The sequence below is a fragment of the Nematolebias whitei genome, chromosome 21 (genome assembly GCF_014905685.2).
Source record: "Nematolebias whitei isolate Nwh7 chromosome 21, NemWhi1, whole genome shotgun sequence".
NCBI lineage: Eukaryota > Metazoa > Chordata > Actinopteri > Cyprinodontiformes > Rivulidae > Nematolebias > Nematolebias whitei.
Window position 1 is genome coordinate 18,652,285 of NC_056518.1, and position 18,435 is coordinate 18,670,719.

The following is an 18,435-nucleotide window of genomic DNA, read 5'->3' on the forward strand; positions in this document are numbered from 1 at the left end:
GGGGGGGGGGGGGGGGGGGGGGGGGGGGGGGGGGGGGGGGGTCCTCAGGAGCAGGTGGATTCAGACACCATCCCCTCCATCCCCACAGTGTGTGTTGATGTTTACACTCCAAGCAGAGGGAAGGTGGAGGGGATTGTGGGTGGTGTTTACCGACACGGACACACCGTCCCCTCCAGCTTATATAAACCGGGAGGGACGTCCCCTCACTGGGAGTCACTGCGCTGATGCTCCGTCACACGCGCGCATCACTGTTGTCAGCACGAGCCCCGCATCAGCACAGCAAAACGCAGCAGCAGCCGACCGGCACGATGGATGGCCCACAGAAAGACCGCAGAATGACTCACTTGTGGATATTGACGTTACTGACATTTGTCTGAACCCTCTCGATCTGGATAACTTCTTTTTTTTTTTTGACTTTTTCCTTCTGGATACGGATTGCGGAGCTGGATCTCGATTTAACTTTGGAAGCAGGATTATATTTATTTTTTTGATCAATTTTTATTTTTTGGCTATACTTTTATTTGGAACAGCAAGGAGCGGCGGACTGATTTTTTAGGATACGCACAGAAAGCTCTAAAGGATGGCCGATTGGTTCACCTCTATCACCGCAATAGTTATGATATTATTCACTCAGGTATTTAATGATAAATCGTTGTGGCAAAGCGTGCGCGTGCGTATCTGTCTGTGCTCACTGTTAACTTCCTTTGTAGGTTTTGGGATCAAGTGTGTTCGAGATAGATCTCCATCATTTTCAGAATTCCAAAGGTTTGCTGGCAAATGGGCGCAGCTGCGGCTTGAGCGGCTGCAGGACTTTTTTCACGGTGTGTTTGAAGAACTTCCAGACAGAGGTGTCTTCTGGGAGGTGTTTGTTCGGGAGAGCGAGCACACCTGTGCTGGGCACCGACTCGTTCAGCATCCAGCAGGACGGGAGGCTGCGCGTGCCGCTCAGCTTCACCTGGCCGGTGAGCGCGCCATGGCGCAGACGCGCTGGCTTCTCCACAGTTTTACGCACATCATTATGACAGAAAATATAATGTAATGACTTATTTGTGGCGCAAAAGTAGACTTTAAGCAAAAGTCTGGAAATAATGCAACATGTTTAGATAAATTAGGGAAATACTTCTTATCTGAATGTCGCACTGATGCCGTATCCTGTTATTATTTACATTGAAATCATATTAATCGTGAATATCTCTGTGTGTGTGTGTGTGTTACTATAAATCAAAACTAGTCCAAAAAAATAATAATGACATGCATTTCTTCTACTTTCTCTCAGGGTGCTTTCTCTTTAGTTATTGAAGCCTGGTTTTCTCCAGCAGCCGAGCAGCCTGAAGGTGAGGACGCGCTATTTGCGCTAATGCCGCTAGAGGGCGACAAAGACGCACTCTCCCAATCTGATTTATTTCCTATCGCTCGTTCAAATCATTAAACCACGCTGACACAAAGTTGGCAAATGCAGGCCTTTTCAGTGAAATGGGGTTAGTGTTTGTAAAGGAGACTTATGAATCACTCGGCATTCATTATACAATCAAATAACTCCAGCACAATGCACTTCCTTTGTTTTATTTTAGCCATGCGTGGGAAAAGTCTGCATATTATAAACCATTTGTGATTGAACCATTAAAGAATAGAGAACTTCCGCATGGCTTTTATTATTAATTTAAAGCAATAAACGCTATTGTGCTTTTTCCTTCACAGATCCCAGCAACCCTGACCTGCTCATCGGCTCCTTTGCCATTCAAAAACATTTGGGAATAGGGCCCGAGTGGTCCCAGGATGTGCAGACCGGGGCGCAGACGGAGCTCAGGTACTCATACCGGATCATCTGCAAAGAAAATTACTACGGGGACACTTGTTCCAAAATATGCACACCGAGAGACGACCGTTTTGGCCACTTCACCTGCAAACCTGACGGGGAAATAGACTGTCTGCCTGGATGGAAAGGGGAATACTGCCAAGAACGTAAGGGAAAAGTGGACACTTGTGCACCTAAAGAGCCTGAATTTATATAAAAGCTCAACAAATATGTATTTTAATTGTATAATTGCTCCTGAAAGTCGTTATTATTTAAAAGAAAATATAAAAAAAAATACTAAATAGTAGAAGCTTTCCTGTTTATATGTGACTGAGGATTGACAACCTGGTTTGGGCGCGTGCGCTAATCCAGGGCGGCGGTAGCTCTGCAGCACGCGCCGGGGTTAATCGCGGAATTATCGGGCGCCACGCGCCACTAAATTGAGGCTTCTTTTGTTGAGGCGGTGCAGGGCAGCAGCTGCACGCGGGGCTCGAACCGTCCTCCGACAACAATGGGTGCAGCTGTCCTGCCTTTTTTTTTTTTTTTTTTTTTTCCAGAACAGGCATCTGCTGCGCTCCAACGTGCACGCGGTCAAAAAGCGCAAAAATCCGTGGCGCGTTCAGAACAAAACAGGAGCAGGAATAATAGATGTTTCAATAACAAGGTCAGGTAGCAGGTTTTATAGAGAGTGGAAAGGCTTAAATGTGATGAAAGTCTGTTTGTGCTTCTGTGATTAGTGCTAAATCACTTATATAAAACTTTTTATTATTTTCTTCCCAGCAATCTGTCTGGAAGGCTGCAATGCAAGTAATGGAACCTGCACAGTACCAGGAGAATGCAAGTGAGTACTCAGATAACACTCACTTTCTATACATTAACATAAATAATTCATCTTATGAACAGAGCTTTGTGTTTTCAGCTGTGGATAAACAGTGTGCCATTTTCTGTTTTCTCGTTTCCAACTGTCATGTTTTATGTGTGAACAGATGCAGAGAGGGCTGGCAGGGACTCTTTTGTGATGTGTGTAAACTCCATCCGTCCTGTAAACACGGTACCTGTACAGAGCCGTATCAGTGCACCTGCAAGGAAGGCTGGGGAGGCATCTTTTGTGACCAAGGTGCGCAAGCGGCCTCGTTCTTCAAACAGGAAACTGGGTGTCTAAGATAAGGAGCGTGCCCGTTCTTTTCTATAATGTTTCTTTTGTCTATAGATCTGAACTACTGCACCAATCACAAACCCTGCGCCAACGGGGCCACGTGTCTGAACACAGGCGAGGGCAGCTACACCTGCACCTGCCTGCCAGGCTTCACCGGGGTCAACTGTGACTCAGAGGTCAAGGAGTGTGACAGCGAGCCCTGCCTCAATGGAGGCCGCTGCCTGGTGAGTCCGGAAGCCTCTCTCGCTCCTTTCCCACAACACAGGCTTTCCTGTTTTTGTTTTTGCCTCCGTCTTTCTGCTACTACAAGAGGATGCTATTGATTGTCAAGTCAGTGGATGACCCAGTTCACAGACTGTGCACTGTAAATAGATTTCAAACTGAAGAGAATGGGGTTCATTGAGGTGGTTGTTTGCGAGACACAATAAAAAAACAAATTACATAAAACGTTTTTATACTTTCTTTTTTTTTTCTGCAGGACTCAGAGACTGGCTTTACATGTGCATGTTTGAAGGGATTTGAAGGCCCACATTGTGAACACAAGATACTGACCTGTGCAGACAGACCGTGCTTCGGAGGCAAGTGCAAAGAGAGGGATAACGGCCATAGCTACATGTGCGAGTGCCCAGCTGGATACACTGGACTCAACTGTGAGAAGAAAATGGACAAATGTACCTCACTGCAATGCTCCAACGGTAGAACATCTGGCTCATTGCATCAAAAGTCAGTGTGGATCCCTGTATTAAAAGTAACCATAATGTGGATCTGTTTGTTTTTTTTTTTGAATAGGTGGACACTGTGTGGTTCAGGGTAACCTCAGGTTGTGCAGCTGCCGCTCCGGTTTCACAGGACTGCGCTGTGAGATCAACGTTGACGAGTGCGCCAGGAACCCGTGCGCTAACGGCTCCACCTGTATAGACCGGATCAACGACTACACCTGCACCTGCCCGCCAGGTTACACGGGCCGCCACTGCGACAGACACACAAACCGCTGCGCCTCTCAGCCCTGCCTCAACGGTGGAACCTGCACCAATGGGCCTGCGGGGAAACCCACCTGCAGCTGCCCTGCCCCCTACAGCGGCCCCCAATGCCAGGACAGAGATCCGCGATCAGTCAACACTCCCAGCCCCAACAGAGGCTTGGAGTCCAGTGAGAAGCTGAACCTGGTGGCCATCAGCTTGGGTATTGGCCTGGTGGCCGTCCTGGTGCTTCTCTGCATGGCGGCGGTGGTCGTACGTCACAGAAAAAAACAAAACGAGGAGCAGGACTCTGAGACAATGAACAATCTCTCCAAGGCAGAGTTTCAGAAAGAGAACCTTATCTCGACCGTTGAGCTCAAGAACACAAACAAGAAGGTGGATGTGGAGGTGGATTGTCCTACAGAAAAGTTGAATCATAAACTTATCAACCACTATCACCTGGACTACAAATCCTCCATGAGGTACAAGGACGAACTGTCCCTTTTGGACAAAGATGAAAACTGTGAAAAGATAATAGGAGACGACAAGCATTTGAGTAGAATGTACAGGTAAGAGCCCAGGCAGAGATTAAACTAGTTCCACTGTGCTTTTATTGAACTTGAATGTAATATTGTTTGGTTTGTACTTTCCAGTGAAAGGCCCGAGTGTAGAATATCAGCAATATGCTCCTCTAGAGATTCAGTCTACCAGTCTGTTTTTGTTGTAGCAGAGGAGAAAAATGAATGCATCATCGCAACGGAGGTAAGCAAACGATTAACTCAGAAAAAGACATTTCTATGTAAGATTTTGTTTTTATATAGCATGAGATCAAAACATGTTTTCCATCTTTCTCTCTTCCAGGTATAATAATCAAATCATATTACTCGTTGTCTGGTTTGGATTCCTTGTGGACTGTTTACAAGTGTGAAGAGACTGGGATTTATTTAAATGCAAGATGCTGCTCTTAAAAACTTGATAACTGGATGTGCTCTTTGACTAAAGAAGAACTAAAGCTAATAATCGTTGTGAGAATGTACAGACTGAAGCAAAAGACTGTTGGAAAAAAAAAAAAAAGAGCAAATCTGGATTTGCCTTTGATATTTTCGACTCAAACTTTCGCCTGCTTCGCTCAAGATACTTTGAGGGAATCCAGAAAGGAAATGTGCTCTGACAAGGACAGACTCCCTGATATCAAATAAATCAGCTGTAGAACAAGCCAGGATTCTCCATTTGTTCTGACCTGCTACTTACTATGCAAGCAAACACAAAAAGGGACACAAAAACTACTGAAAACGGTTCATTTGTGTAGGATTTTTAACGTATTTTTCTAGTTTAAAAACCCATCTATTTTATAAAGAATGTATTAAGAATAGATCGCAAAGCCTTAATTGTGTGTAGAAGCAAAATAATGTGCCCTGCCTTATCTTGATCCCTTTGCACAGCATCTTGGAGGTAACTAAAAATGATCGAACGATGCAATACGCTGACACATTTTGCAGGGAAACTCCTGATTTGGCCTCGACTGTTTTTATGCAAAATTACTGATGAAGACAAAGACACAAATGTAGAGACTATCACACCATGGACGCCTTCAGTGACAACAACTGAACCAATAATGTTTTTTTTGTAAGATTAGCATTTCACTAGTAATTTAAATATATGAAGCACTGATCTTCTTTTTTGTTTTTTTTTTTAAAGATGTTTTTGTATATACTGTATATTTATATGCTGAGATTAGATGTATGTCTTGTGTTTTAAGTTGATGCTACCAAAAAAGGTGAATTTATTTTTTAAATGTTTTGGTGTCTTATTTCGTTGTTATGTCGTTGATATTGTTATTTTCTATTTTGCTATAAAAAGACACAGAACACATTTTGAGTGCACAGTTTTATTTTTCGTTGCTCTTCAGTCTTCGAGTGCACGGGTGATCAAATCAACTAGACAAACGGGATTTTTTTTTTTGCAAAAATGACGTGTGAATGCGGAGGGTTGGATGACTGCTGAAATTTGTTGAAGACACTGAAACAGAGTTGTTAAAGTTTAAAAAAAAAAAAAAAAAAAGCAGAACGCTCGCCAAAAGCTCTAAGAAGCAGAACAATAGCTAAAAACTGAAAGGCAAAATGGTAGGTAAAAGCTAAAATGACCAAAACAAATGGTAAAAGATAAAAGGAGAAAAACTATAGCTAAAAGTTAAAAAAAAAAAAAAAAAAACACTAGTTAAAAAAGTAGTGAAAGGTTAGCTAAATCAAAAAGTAATAGAATGAGCTAAAGGTTAGGGTCACAAAAGCTAAATGTGGCATAAGACTAGCTAAAAGCCAAAGATGGAATAAGTAGGTAAAAATCATAATGAGAAAACAGCTTTCAGAGAACAAGCTTTTGAAGCAATAAAATATCTCAGACTGCTTTCATCTCTAAAGTTTACTTTAAAAAAAAAATCATAGCATCCATCTCCTGATTGAGCTGAATATTTTGATTTATGGTTTGCTAAAACAGAAAATAATACTATAACATTTTTAAGACTGGTTTTGTTTTAAGGTGGCAGTAATCCTCTTTGGTCTTGTTGCTGTTCGGACAAGCTGTTAGCTCATCAACAAAACTTAAAGACCTTTTATGATTCAAAGGAACACCTATCACCCATCACTTTCAATACCAAAGTGCTAAACTGAAGTATTTTTATAATGAGAAGTGACCGAATCATTTTGAAATCTCTGAAATGATGTTAAGTACCATCACTAATTTACTACTAATAATATTAACCTTTATTTGAACAGGTAGGTCAATTGAAAACCAGTTCTTATTTACAGTAATGACCAAGCCAAAAGGCAGCAGCACAGTTAGACATAAAAATACAGTTGTAAAAGCCTAAAAACACAAAGCAAACAGCATAAATCAACATTTTTACTAAATTAAAAATACAAGAGCATTGGGAATAATGATGATGATTCCAGTCATCTGTTATTGAGGAGCAGCCAAAGGAGTTATGGGCTTTAGCTATGAGGTGACTGATGAGTTTACATGCAAACTGCAATTTGTATTGTAAGAAGTGACTGTGGATAAAACAAGGTTTTCCTTATGAGAGTTTTGTAAATAAACAGAAACCAGTGAATTTGTCCCCAAGAATGAAGAGATGACCAGTTTGTCTGGGAGCACTGTGGTGTGTATTAAAAAAAAAAAACAGTTCCACCTGATAGCAGAGTTATAGATAACATCCAGTTTGTGGAAGAGAGTTTTTAAAAGATCTCACAAGGCGTGATAATACTCAAAGAATATGTTGAGGATGACTCTCAGCTACAGTATCTGCAAAATTGACAGAGTTTGAGCCATTTATGTGTCATCCTGATGCGTGCTCAATAATCCATGTAGACAAATGTTACAAAGTTAACTTGGGTCCTCTGGACAGATTCTTCTTTGTTGAAACGTTTCATCTTTTATGTAAAAGATTCAGTCTGAGGCGCTGCAACAAACTCAGTCTTATAAGCAGCACCTTCTCATAGTGGCTCAACCAATTTGTTGGTGACAGCCCAAACTAGTTGTCCACATGTAAAAAGGAGGACCACTAGCCTAACAATTTATCGTTAGTGCCATGATATCCACTTGCTATTCACAGAAAGCTGAGTGATACTTGCAATAACAACATTGTAAGAGGGAGACAGTTGGACACAGAGGCCTCCACCCATGTTTACCGATGGATGAGTTCTCTTCACAAAGATGGCTTTCAGAAAAGAGAGGCCTTGAGAGAGGAGTAAAGGAATGGTAAATGGTAAATGGACTGTACTTATATAGCGCCTTTCTATCTTATTTCAAGATACTCAAAGCGCTTTACAACACAATCTGTGTCCTCATTTACCCATTCATACAGCACTCTACTAGCTCTCTACAAAGCTAATTGAACAAATCATTCTAAAGAGACTAATCAGAGCTTTATCACATTCATACACTGATGGGACACACATCAGAGGCGATGAGGGGTTCAGTGTCTTGCCCAGGGACACTTGAGCGTGTGACTGCTGTTGGATTCGAACCCCCAACTCTCGCATTGGAGGATGACTGCTCCAACCACTCAGCCACAGCCGCCCCAAGGAATTGCCTCAAACTAGTTTGAGAGTTTGAGCAAACAGCAAAGAAGAGGGCGGACTACAGGAATTCAACCTCGGATGCAGACAGAGTGTCAACTTTCCCAAGAGCCTGCAACTCAAATCTTGTGTCAGCAGGCACCAGGCAAGCAAGATCCTACAGAAGACACAGACCCAGCTGCTGAATGAAGGGGTGAGACAGACCAGTTTTACCATTGAGGCGTTAGAGGCCAAAGGATAGCACATCCGACAAAAACTACCAACACGTATAGATCAGACCACATTTGGTGATGGAATTCACAGATAAGGCACACTAGTACAGCATGTCCAGTCCAACATACAACAACAAAAAAATATATCATTTTATTGGTAACTCATCAAGCCCATCCCAATACCAATGACAACACACTCAATGGAAGACAGCACACCGGTAGACAGTCACACCCCAGTGAGACAGAAAAGTGGGTGAAGAATTTATCTGACAGACAGCACACCCAGCCAGAGCCAGAGATCCATGCCAAGGGATTGAACTTTGCAGTTGCACCAAAAATTCCTCTGGTGGAGATGATCACAGCTAATCAGCTAAAAGCAACAACAAAATTAAAGAGTGTGAGGCAGAACAGCTCAGAATCAAAGTTTCATCCTGCTTCAGCAACGCCAAATCACCACCTTCCAACATCAACAGAGAGGAGAGGGATGCACTCACCACTCTTAGCCAGGACAAAAACATCGTCATCCTCTCAGCAGACAAAGGAAGGTGCACAGTGATTTTGAACCAGAAAAACAGTCATGAGAAAGTTATGACACTCCTTAGTGACTTAACCACTTATGAGTGAGAGATCCAGGAAGTGGTTACAAGAAGAAGTTAATAGCCTGAAAATTTTGGAGCAGGACAAGGCTATTGACCGTTTTCTGTACCACAGACTCCACCCAGGGGAGGCCACACCTAGTCTGTATGGTTTACCTAAAATCCACAATCAAGGTGTACCTTTAAGACCTATTGTTAGCATGATTAACTCTGTCACTTACAATGTTTCCAAATATCTGGTGTCTGTACTCATCCCTTAAGTTGGCAGCTCAGAACATCCCGTACAGAACACTATATGGACTTTGTGGATAAAGTGAGTTATGTCATCATAGAGACTTATGAAACAATGGACTGTGAGGTCTCAGTCTCTGATAGAGGACATTTGCAAACTGAGGTGTACCGCAAACCCACCCACACAGACCAGTATTTGCAGTTTGACTCCCATCACCCTTTGGAGCACAAGTTAGGAGTCATCAGGACTCTGTATCACAGAGCAGACAGCATCCCCACTAGCTCAGGAGCCAGGCAGAAGGAGAAATCCCACACAAGACAGGCTCTAGAGCAATGTGGATATCCTAACTGGGCCTTCCTGAAAGCAGAGAAGAAACCCAAACAGGACTCCAGTCAGCCAACAGGTGAAAAGGAGGAACCCAGACCCAGACCAGTGGTCATTCCATATGTTGAGGGAGTATCAGAGAAACTGAGACGTTTATTTTCTAAACATAACGTCCCAGTGGCTTTTAAACCCCAAAATACATTACGGCAAAGACTGGTTCATCCCAAAGATCCAGTCCCTCGGCACAAACAGAGCAATGTTGTGTATGCTGTTCAGTGTCAGGAGGGCTGTGATCAGTCTTACATCGGAGAAACTAAACAGCCACTGGCCAAAAGGATGGCCCAGCACAGAAGATCAACATCATCATGTCAGGACTTTGGTTAACACTCATCTGTAGTCCAGCGCCCAGCAATCACTCTTTCAGGGATGAAGATGTACAAATCTTTGATAGAGAGGAACACTGGTTTGAGAGAGGAGAAAATAAAGTCATATTTGTAAAGAGAACTTGTCCACTGTTAAATGGGCGGAGGCCTCCATGTTCAACTGTCACCTTCTTACAATGCTGTTATTGCAAGTATCACGCAGCCCTCCATGAATAGCAAGCGGCCATCAGAGCACATAACAATCATTTGTTAGGCTGATTGTCATTCCCCTATCTGTTACGGAAGCACGATCCGAGTCGCACGCATCGCCATTGTTTATGAATAAAAATGTCTTAATTTACTTAGAAAAGTACATGCTATAGCTCCACCGATCTTTATGTAGCTAATTTACGCCACTCGTATTTCCGTTACAAATCATTGGTTAAGATGATATGCGACACATTAGACCTGACCCCCAGCCTGGGCTGAATGAGAAAAGCCCTGTAAGATACAGAATGAATTATTTCCACGGTGAAACAGTGCTGCTCAGTGGTGATGCTGCATGTCATTTTAACCATGACGTAAATATGTCAATGATTTTAACGGAAATACGAGTGGCGTAAATAAGCAACATGAAAATCGGCAGAGATAGAGCATATACTTTTCTAAGTAAATTAAGACAGTTCTTATTCATAAACGGAAATATACTATACATTTTCCTTAATCTAGCATATTCAACGGTGATCCATGCGACCCGGAAGTATTCCTTTTAGCGCATGCGCAAATGAGCTGCACTACAGATAGGGTTCCGTAACAGATTGGGGAATGACACTGATGTCTGATCCAGTACGAGAAGGTGCTGTTTATAAGACTGAGTTTGTTGCAGCTCCTCAGATTTAAGAAGTTTTTTGGATTAAAAAAACCCCGAAACATTTCAAAACAAAGAATAATCCGTCCAGAGGACCTGACTTAACCTTGTTACATTCATGTGTTAGTTAATGTCGATTAGTTGAGTTGACTTTGAAAGGCATTCACTTGTTGAGCTACAGTCAATGATAACTTACTGGGAACTGTCCCTTTCAGTTAATTCACCGAAAACTGCAGAGGAAGTACTTTGTATGCGACTTTTTATTCCCTTTTCCAAGCATGAGACCTCCATTACGCAAAGAAGGGAACAACTAAGCAGCAGAAACTCACATCACTTTAGTGAAGACTTTCACAGCCACTTGGAGGCAGCAGGTTTTGTGATGGAGTTAAACAAATATAGCAGTCTTTATCAAGCAGAGTCAAACGGGACAAACAGACCACTATATATCAGCCTGCGTGGGGTCAAAGGTCAGTCAAGTAAATGCAGAACATTTAATGAGCTTAAAAGAGCACATATATAGGAGTCCCAGCTATTTATAGGTAATGTGATTACCTGCTGATGTTCCCTGTCTGACAGCGTGTGAGCACCTTTTGCTACTAAGTTAACAAGTTATAGTTACAAAAAGCACATTTGGCTATAAAAAATACACCAATATTTCTAATAATATCACTGTAATCTGAGAGCTCAGTTGATTATCAAGAGAAATGTTAAATGTGTGCTTGCAGATCTGTCATGAACCCTGTAACTCCTTTTTTCCAAGCTCAAACAGCTCAACCCCTGAATGATGCTGATTGGCTCATATGCCTGCTAGTCCCGCCCCTTCTGAGATTTCATTGGTCCAGGCAGTCGGAACAACAAATACACGTGTCTGCTCGCTGACGTTCAGAAACAAACAAAACAAAACGAACAGTATATTTGTCCAAGTTTATTTCCGACTGACACTGAAGAGAAAAAAGATAATTAGGCGGCGCGGAGGAGGGTTTGGAGCATTTGCACTTTATAACCAGTGAGGTGAAGTTATTCAGAATGGATCATTAAAAGTGGAGCTGCTGAGACATCGCTTGCTTTTCAAAACTAATTTAGGAGACCAGAATGAAGCTTCAGGACCTGATCAGGGAAAAGAACAACATTTGGATATTTGGATATGGCTCCTTAGTGTGGAAACCGGGGTTTGATTATAAAAGAAGCAAAGTTGGTCACATTAAAGGATACAAGAGAAGGTTCTGGCATGGAGATGATTTCCATCGAGGGGACAAGGAAAAGGTAAGAATTTTCCTTCAGCTAATACCAAACTGATCATATGTGTAGCAATAAATGAATCAATTTACTGATGGGTATTATCTTATTATCCAGAACATATATACAGTGATTTACTCTATTTTCATTGTTTTTCTCTCAGCCAGGCAGAGTTGTCACACTTGTAGCAGATCAGGAGGTGAGTGTTTTTGCCTATTCAAGTTCTATCACTTTTATTTTTTTTTAGATTATTTATTATTCTGACTAAATTACATTCACATTTAAGAGGACACAATGTATATTATTATTACAGTTTGACAAAAAAATAAGAGTAGTTTTAATGTCAGTTTGTTCTTTTCACACAATTTATAAATATAATTTGAAATGAGGCCAATAAATTGTATTGCTCTAAAAACAGACTGCCCATTCTTTTGTTTTTCTTATTATTATTATCATTTTACTTACAATTCCACGCTATGAGTACCTCCAAATAGCAGATTTGTTCTGTATTATAACTACGTGTTCCAGCTTGCTCTGCTGCTGACTCCTGGTTTGTTTTTGACCCCAGGCGTGCACGTGGGGTGTTGCCTACGAAGTGCCGGAGTCACAGGTCGATCAGTCCCTTCAGTATTTGAACAGGAGAGAGGTTTTGCTGGGAGGTTATACCACAGAGATGGTGGAGTTCATCCCCAAAGAGAAGAGCCAGGAGCCCCTGCTGGCTCTGGTCTACATTGCTACCTCTGACAACCCCATCTATCTCGGCCCGGCGTCAGATAAGGAGATCGCTGCCCAGATCTCCATCTGCAGCGGCAGCACGGGCCACAACACTGAATACCTGCTCCGGCTCGCAGAGTTTATGAGGCTCTACTGTCCTGAGGTGGAGGATGAGCACCTTTTTTCCATTGAGGCAGCTGTAATAAAGATTTTCCACAACTGTGGGGGGATCAAACTCCAAGACCAAAAATCCATGGGAGCTTTCTAAAGGCCTGCACCCAGCACTTCTTATATGATTGTAAAACGAAAATAAGTCCTGGTGCTGATGTTTCAGGGTATTTTGTGCTTTAACCTCCTAAAACCTGTACTCTTGCATATGTGGATGCCAGGTCCTAGGCGGTTAAAAACTTATTTAATGTGACAATAATGGAACTTTCTTTTACTCTATCCATGCTTTTAGTTCGGGCTTTTTGATAATGAGAAAGAATTGTGATATACTACAAAACAGAAGCTTGTGATGCTTTAAAACAATCACACTGAAAATATGTTTAAACGTTTGCTTCAAAAGTGTATTTTTTAATGTATTTGAATATATAACAATAAAATCTCTGAAAGAGGAACATGGTGTGATTGTTGAATGGTGGATGCAAACAGACTCTTGCCTCATGTTCTCACATCACGTGACAGAGGAATGTCAACTGTTCCATGACTGACATTTCCTCATAAATTTGACTGCCTTAAAGGACATTTAGAAATATTTAACCATTCATTCCTTAATGGGAGCTTTGACTTTTATATTAATTCTTCAGAGATGTGCAAACTATTCAATTCAAGTTTGCATAGTGGTGGATTAAAAACAAGTTTAAAAATATTAAACTGTCAGAATGCACAAAAGTTTTTGCAAAGGCGTCATAAAATCTACAAGTAATTGATAACAGCTTGTGCTGAAACATTGGTTTTCCATGTGTTTCTGAGAATACCTGAGAGAAGATATAAAAAAATACAAAAAAAATACAAATATAGCTCTGAAGAGCAGATATTCAGTTTGCTGGAATAATCCTGAGTGCAAGAGTGCACACTGAGGAACAGCAAGAACATCGAGTCTTCGCTGGTATGGGTGCAGATAAGGTTCGTCTCTGTCTCAGCTATGAGCACATTGAAGCTCCATGTGCTCGTGTCAGAATAATAAAAAAAAAAAGTAGTTTCAGTCCTGGAAAAACAAGCCCCCCATTTCCAAACTGTGGTTCAGATATAGTTTCCTCGAAATCCAACCAAAACTAGGTCAAAGGTTTGAGCTGTGAAAGCAGGGAACACTTTATTCAGAGAGCTGTATGTACCAAACATGTACCAACAGACAGGTTCAGATCAGAAACCCCACTGAAGATGATGGATAATTACAGCCTTGATATCTTTACATTCTTTCAGTGGTTTGTTTAGCTGAATAAAATTAAATAAAATCAGCGGATTAAAAGTTGATGACTCCAGCTTTTGTGAAGTTATTGCTGAAGAACTCAGCTCCATGCTATCTACCACTCATGTGTTTGCAATGAAACTAATATGAGCCACCATCCTGGCAGGCTGACAGCAATGAGTCAACACAGTAATGTCTGATAGTGGTCCTCTGCAGAGGACAACGTGCCGTGCAACACAAGCTGGTACAAACAGTTTACAAGCATTACTGATGACTCTGGGAGTCTTGTGTATTTTTAACACCTTGCACTTTGAACTTTAAAACTTCTTTCCATGCTGTTCAGATGAAGAGCAGCACTGTGGCTCATCCTATTTAATGATAGTTGGAGCTGATTGTGTCCAAAAAAGCAACTCATGTGACTCAAGAAAACTTCATCATCCATCATCTTTACCCACTTCTTCCTTTTTTGGGTTGCGGTGGTCTCTGGTGCCCATATCCAGCAGTAACTGTGCGAGAGGCGGGGCACCCTGGACAGGTCACAAGTTCAATACAGAGACACATAGAAGCAAATGAGACAAACAACCATTCCCAGTCACTCACATCTATGGACAATTTAGGGAGGAAAGAAGAAACTGGAAAACCCAGAGAAATCCCACACATTCATGAAGAGACCATGCAAACCCCACACAGAAAGGTGGAATTCAATCTAGTGACCTTCTCACTGAGAAGCAATGGCTCTACCAACTGAGCCACCGTGCCATCCTGAAACAACTTAAGAATCAGAATCAGAATGCTTTTATTGTCATTATACGCAAGTACAATGAAATTAAGAGCCACTCCTTTTTTCAGTGCAAAACCTAATTAAATTATCCAAAAATATAAACATCTGTAGACTTTAGAGACATTGCACAATACATCCTATGAAGAAATTTATGGTATGCTGAACAAGAGCATAATTATTTTATAGTCAATGACAAGTCTCATTGGAACTGTGCACTATAAATAACAAAGTAAATATAAAAGTTCCTCACCAGAGATTAAGTGCTTTATGACAATTTGAAGCAGGAGGATAACGCCCCAATTACCACAATGGTAGACTAGAAAATGTTTTCTCAGAACTAAGTTTGAAAGTGTTTTTGTGTTGAGAAAAACTCACAAGCTCTTAAAAGGCTTTCTGAGAAACAAACCCATGTGGATTTTTTTTAAATACACAAACTTATGTCTGTTTTGAAGCCTAATTAAAGATGCCGGGACACCTGCTCTTCAAGCAAAGATGCCCCAATGTGTCTATGAAGAAGTTGGAGTCAAGTCTTTAGGATGTGCAGGCCTGGACATGTGGTCACCCCTTCCACCTCACCCACCCCCAAAATAAACCTTGTGCACTTAGAAGCCTCCATCTGCATGTTAATGTGGACCCAGTTTGAACCCTGACCCTTGATCTTGGTGCTGGTCAATGATGGACTGAGGGTCACCCAAGAAGTGCGGTAAAGAGAAAATGATAGGATCACTAATGGAGTCCATCCGCTCCCTTACACTGGGAGGTCAGCTGGGAGCTTGCCCCTCTCTGGGTCCCAGCAAGTGGATTTGAGTGATTTTATCCACGATAAAAAGGCCATCCAAGGAGCATACCTTGTTTTATCGTTTTATTTTAAAGAAATGTTGAATGTCTAAATGGTCAGCAGATTAAACTTGAACGGCGGCTCATACGGAATTGACACCAAATAATCATTATCTAATGATAAACACCGTTTTTAATCCACTCAGCATCATTGGTGCGTGATGTACTGTTTCTTCTGATTCAAACAGAGCATGATCCACACTTTGGTTGTTTTAATTCAATCAGTTTGAAGCAGGACGTGACTAAATAAATAAAAAAATAATAATAAAACTACTTCCTGCATTTTTAGCCTCTCATATCTTTGACACAGAACTTATTTTGAATTTGCATTTTCTCCCAAACTCAAAGGGCAAAGTATGACGATTTGAATAACTTGAAAATCACCAAACTTGCTGTTTTGCCCCCTTTTCCTCAAAGATGAACTAACTCCTGTTTATCAGGAAAAGAAAAGGATGAAGATTTTCCCAAAAATGTCACCCCAGTTCATTAACTTTCTGTTGAACTGCAGCTCACAAATTAAAGTCCACTTCCTACGCTTCCTGACTGAATACCATTCATTAAAATAAAGAATAAAAATCAGTGAAATGCTCTTACATTCACAAGTTTGAAATTGCTTCCCACAAGTGCTTTTGTTTTAATGCTTTCGTTTACACAGAATGTCACCAAACAAAACCTTTTATGAAAAGCATATTTGCATGGACAATGGCTCTAGGAGGAGGTGAGGGGTGGACTTCCTGGTCTACGGTGCAGAAATAGGAAACATCTGATCTCCATGCAATAAAAAAACATTTTTTCACAACTACAGATGGCCCCACACCAGTACCAACAGGTGCAAAAGGCTTTAAACAAAAAATGGTGTTTGCAAAAAAACGTGACTTAAAAATGTATGCGTGGCAGATGCATGCAGCAGCACCTTTTATACGTATATTTGTTGATATTTTAGCTTAATATTTAGCCTTAGATGATTGGAAGTTAAAGTTCCTCACAATAAAACAGCAGCTATAACAATGTGGCAATCAATAGAAGACCTTTATCATACTATAAAGGCTTTGCGGCGAAGGAAATATGAGACTGCGAGGTTGTAATCCAGCAGCAAGACATGATGCAGAAAAGAAGGACCTCCAATTATAGGATTGATCTTAAATTATTTTACAAACTCAGTGGCAAATCTGTGAGGGCTCCAAGCTCCCAGGTACCTTGACTCACATAGCCTGAATCAAAAGACCCTGGAGGTTTCCTGTCATTTTTCTTCGGAGTGTTTCTTCTCAAAGAGTTGGGAAAGCAGCTCTGTTTCCCACACTCTCAAAGAGCGTCTGCTGCAGCGTTCTTTTACATCACTGCTGTTCACATACAAGCAACGGCATGGTCCTCGTGACAGCTTCACGTTTTATTCCTATTAGGCTGCATTTGAAGCTATAAAAGGCAATCTTGTGATCGGTTAAATAATGCGACTGGACAGACAGAAAATGTTTAATGTATTGACTAAAATGTTTCCAAGTGTGTAATTCTACATAATGACGCCTTGCGTTTGCTTGGAAAGTTGATCACTTTGTACAAATTATGTTCTCATTTTAATCAGCCAATTGCTGTCGTGTTTCCTGTTTGAGCAGATTCTAATCGGGCTGTGGGAGAACACTGATGTGGAGCCAACGACAATAAGACAACAGGCTTCAAAGGCCAAAGTGCAAGGCCCTTACTGGAGTTGTTATTAGTTTCCAGTCATAAAGTGGATGAAAAATATTAAAAAACATTGAAATGTTAATTCCTATATTTGTGCAGTCCTCATAAACTGAATATCTTTCAGGTCTCTCTTATAAATGAGTCCCTGAGGCTCAATGGGATTAACCTGTATAAATAAAGGTTGAATGAAAAATCATTTTCAACATTGCTGTTTGTTGGTGTTATTTTCCCACAGTAAATTTGAACGTCCAGGAAAATAAAATTTGAGCTCATTTAGACTTTCTACATTTTATAGCTCAGTTTATATTTAGATTGCCAAAATTAATATTTCCCACCACATGAATCCAGTCCTAAACTGGCTTCTTAACCTTTTTTAAAAGCTTATACATCCTTTGTTGTGGATCAATCATTGTTCTACTTTTTTTTTTAATTGTAAACAATTTATTTATTTTATTAAGTTTTATTCCCATGACCTCAGCCACGAAGCAGATTAAACAGAAGATACATCTTTGACAGGTTTAAATGGGGATATCCCGCAAAAGACAAAGGATAGACCCCTCTAATGCTCTATGAAGGGTAAAGTGGGATTAGCTGGCTGCTTCTGGATCCCTGTCATCCTTTAATGGACTACGAGTAACTAGAGATACTAACAAAAAGCCCTTTGACATTTAAGCTTTACCTAAAGTTAGGACATTGTGATTAAGCTGGTAAAATAAAAAAGAGAAAGAGATGGATATATATTGCTTCAGATTATGCAAATGCCTTGATCATACAAAGAAGATGAGAATATACCCAGAGTCACAGGATTAATATTTGTGGATGTGGTTTATGCTTTCCTTCCATTGCTGGCTGCTGCTCAAGAATGTGAACAACAGCATTTAAAGTGAAGGAGGGGGAGAACCACACAGGTCTGAATTCCCATGAATCACTTGTGAAACGACCATATGTTAAGACTTGGGTTTATGCGAGTCTGGGGCTGAATCCTGTGCTTGGAAAATAAAGGACTTACTACATGTTAGTTTGTTGCTGTGAATCTCTAATGCAAGTCTTTAGAGATTTTATTTTGATTTTCTTTATAATAAATAAACGTTTGATGCACGGTGCATCTGCAGCATTCAAGATGGCAGCTTGTGCACAAACCTAGGCCTATTTCTGATGCGCTGAAGTGCAATAAAGTCACTTATTTAATAGTTTGTTAT

General features: G+C 40.9%; 2 protein-coding genes across 2 annotated transcripts; both read left to right on the forward strand.

Moving 5' to 3' along the window:
- Positions 1 to 580: 580 nt before the first annotated feature.
- LOC119427794 (delta-like protein 4) lies at positions 581 to 5,057 on the forward strand. Its single transcript, XM_037695439.1, has 11 exons — positions 581 to 634; positions 711 to 962; positions 1,277 to 1,334; positions 1,699 to 1,962; positions 2,576 to 2,636; positions 2,782 to 2,912; positions 3,006 to 3,175; positions 3,430 to 3,646; positions 3,741 to 4,479; positions 4,564 to 4,672; positions 4,772 to 5,057. Exons 1-11 carry the CDS (start codon positions 581 to 583, stop codon positions 4,775 to 4,777), a joined length of 2,061 nt encoding a protein of 686 aa, XP_037551367.1. The 3' UTR covers positions 4,778 to 5,057.
- Positions 5,058 to 11,664: 6,607 nt separating this feature from the next.
- On the forward strand, positions 11,665 to 12,795 carry LOC119427100 (glutathione-specific gamma-glutamylcyclotransferase 1-like). Its single transcript, XM_037694678.1, has 3 exons — positions 11,665 to 11,840; positions 11,977 to 12,012; positions 12,382 to 12,795. Exons 1-3 carry the CDS (start codon positions 11,670 to 11,672, stop codon positions 12,793 to 12,795), a joined length of 621 nt encoding a protein of 206 aa, XP_037550606.1. The 5' UTR covers positions 11,665 to 11,669.
- The last annotated feature ends 5,640 nt before the right edge of the window (positions 12,796 to 18,435 follow it).

Excerpts from the sequence above, each read along its gene's own strand:
- LOC119427794 (XM_037695439.1), top strand. The coding sequence starts at position 581 with ATGGCCGATTGGTTCACCTCTATCACCGCAATAGTTATGATATTATTC. Across the intron at positions 1,335-1,698 it reads AGCAGCCGAGCAGCCTGAAG|ATCCCAGCAACCCTGACCTG; the intron begins GTGAGGACGCGC and ends TTTCCTTCACAG. Across the intron at positions 3,176-3,429 it reads TCAATGGAGGCCGCTGCCTG|GACTCAGAGACTGGCTTTAC; the intron begins GTGAGTCCGGAA and ends TTTTTTCTGCAG.
- LOC119427100 (XM_037694678.1), top strand. The coding sequence starts at position 11,670 with ATGAAGCTTCAGGACCTGATCAGGGAAAAGAACAACATTTGGATATTT. Across the intron at positions 11,841-11,976 it reads ATCGAGGGGACAAGGAAAAG|CCAGGCAGAGTTGTCACACT; the intron begins GTAAGAATTTTC and ends TTTTTCTCTCAG. Across the intron at positions 12,013-12,381 it reads CACTTGTAGCAGATCAGGAG|GCGTGCACGTGGGGTGTTGC; the intron begins GTGAGTGTTTTT and ends TTTTGACCCCAG.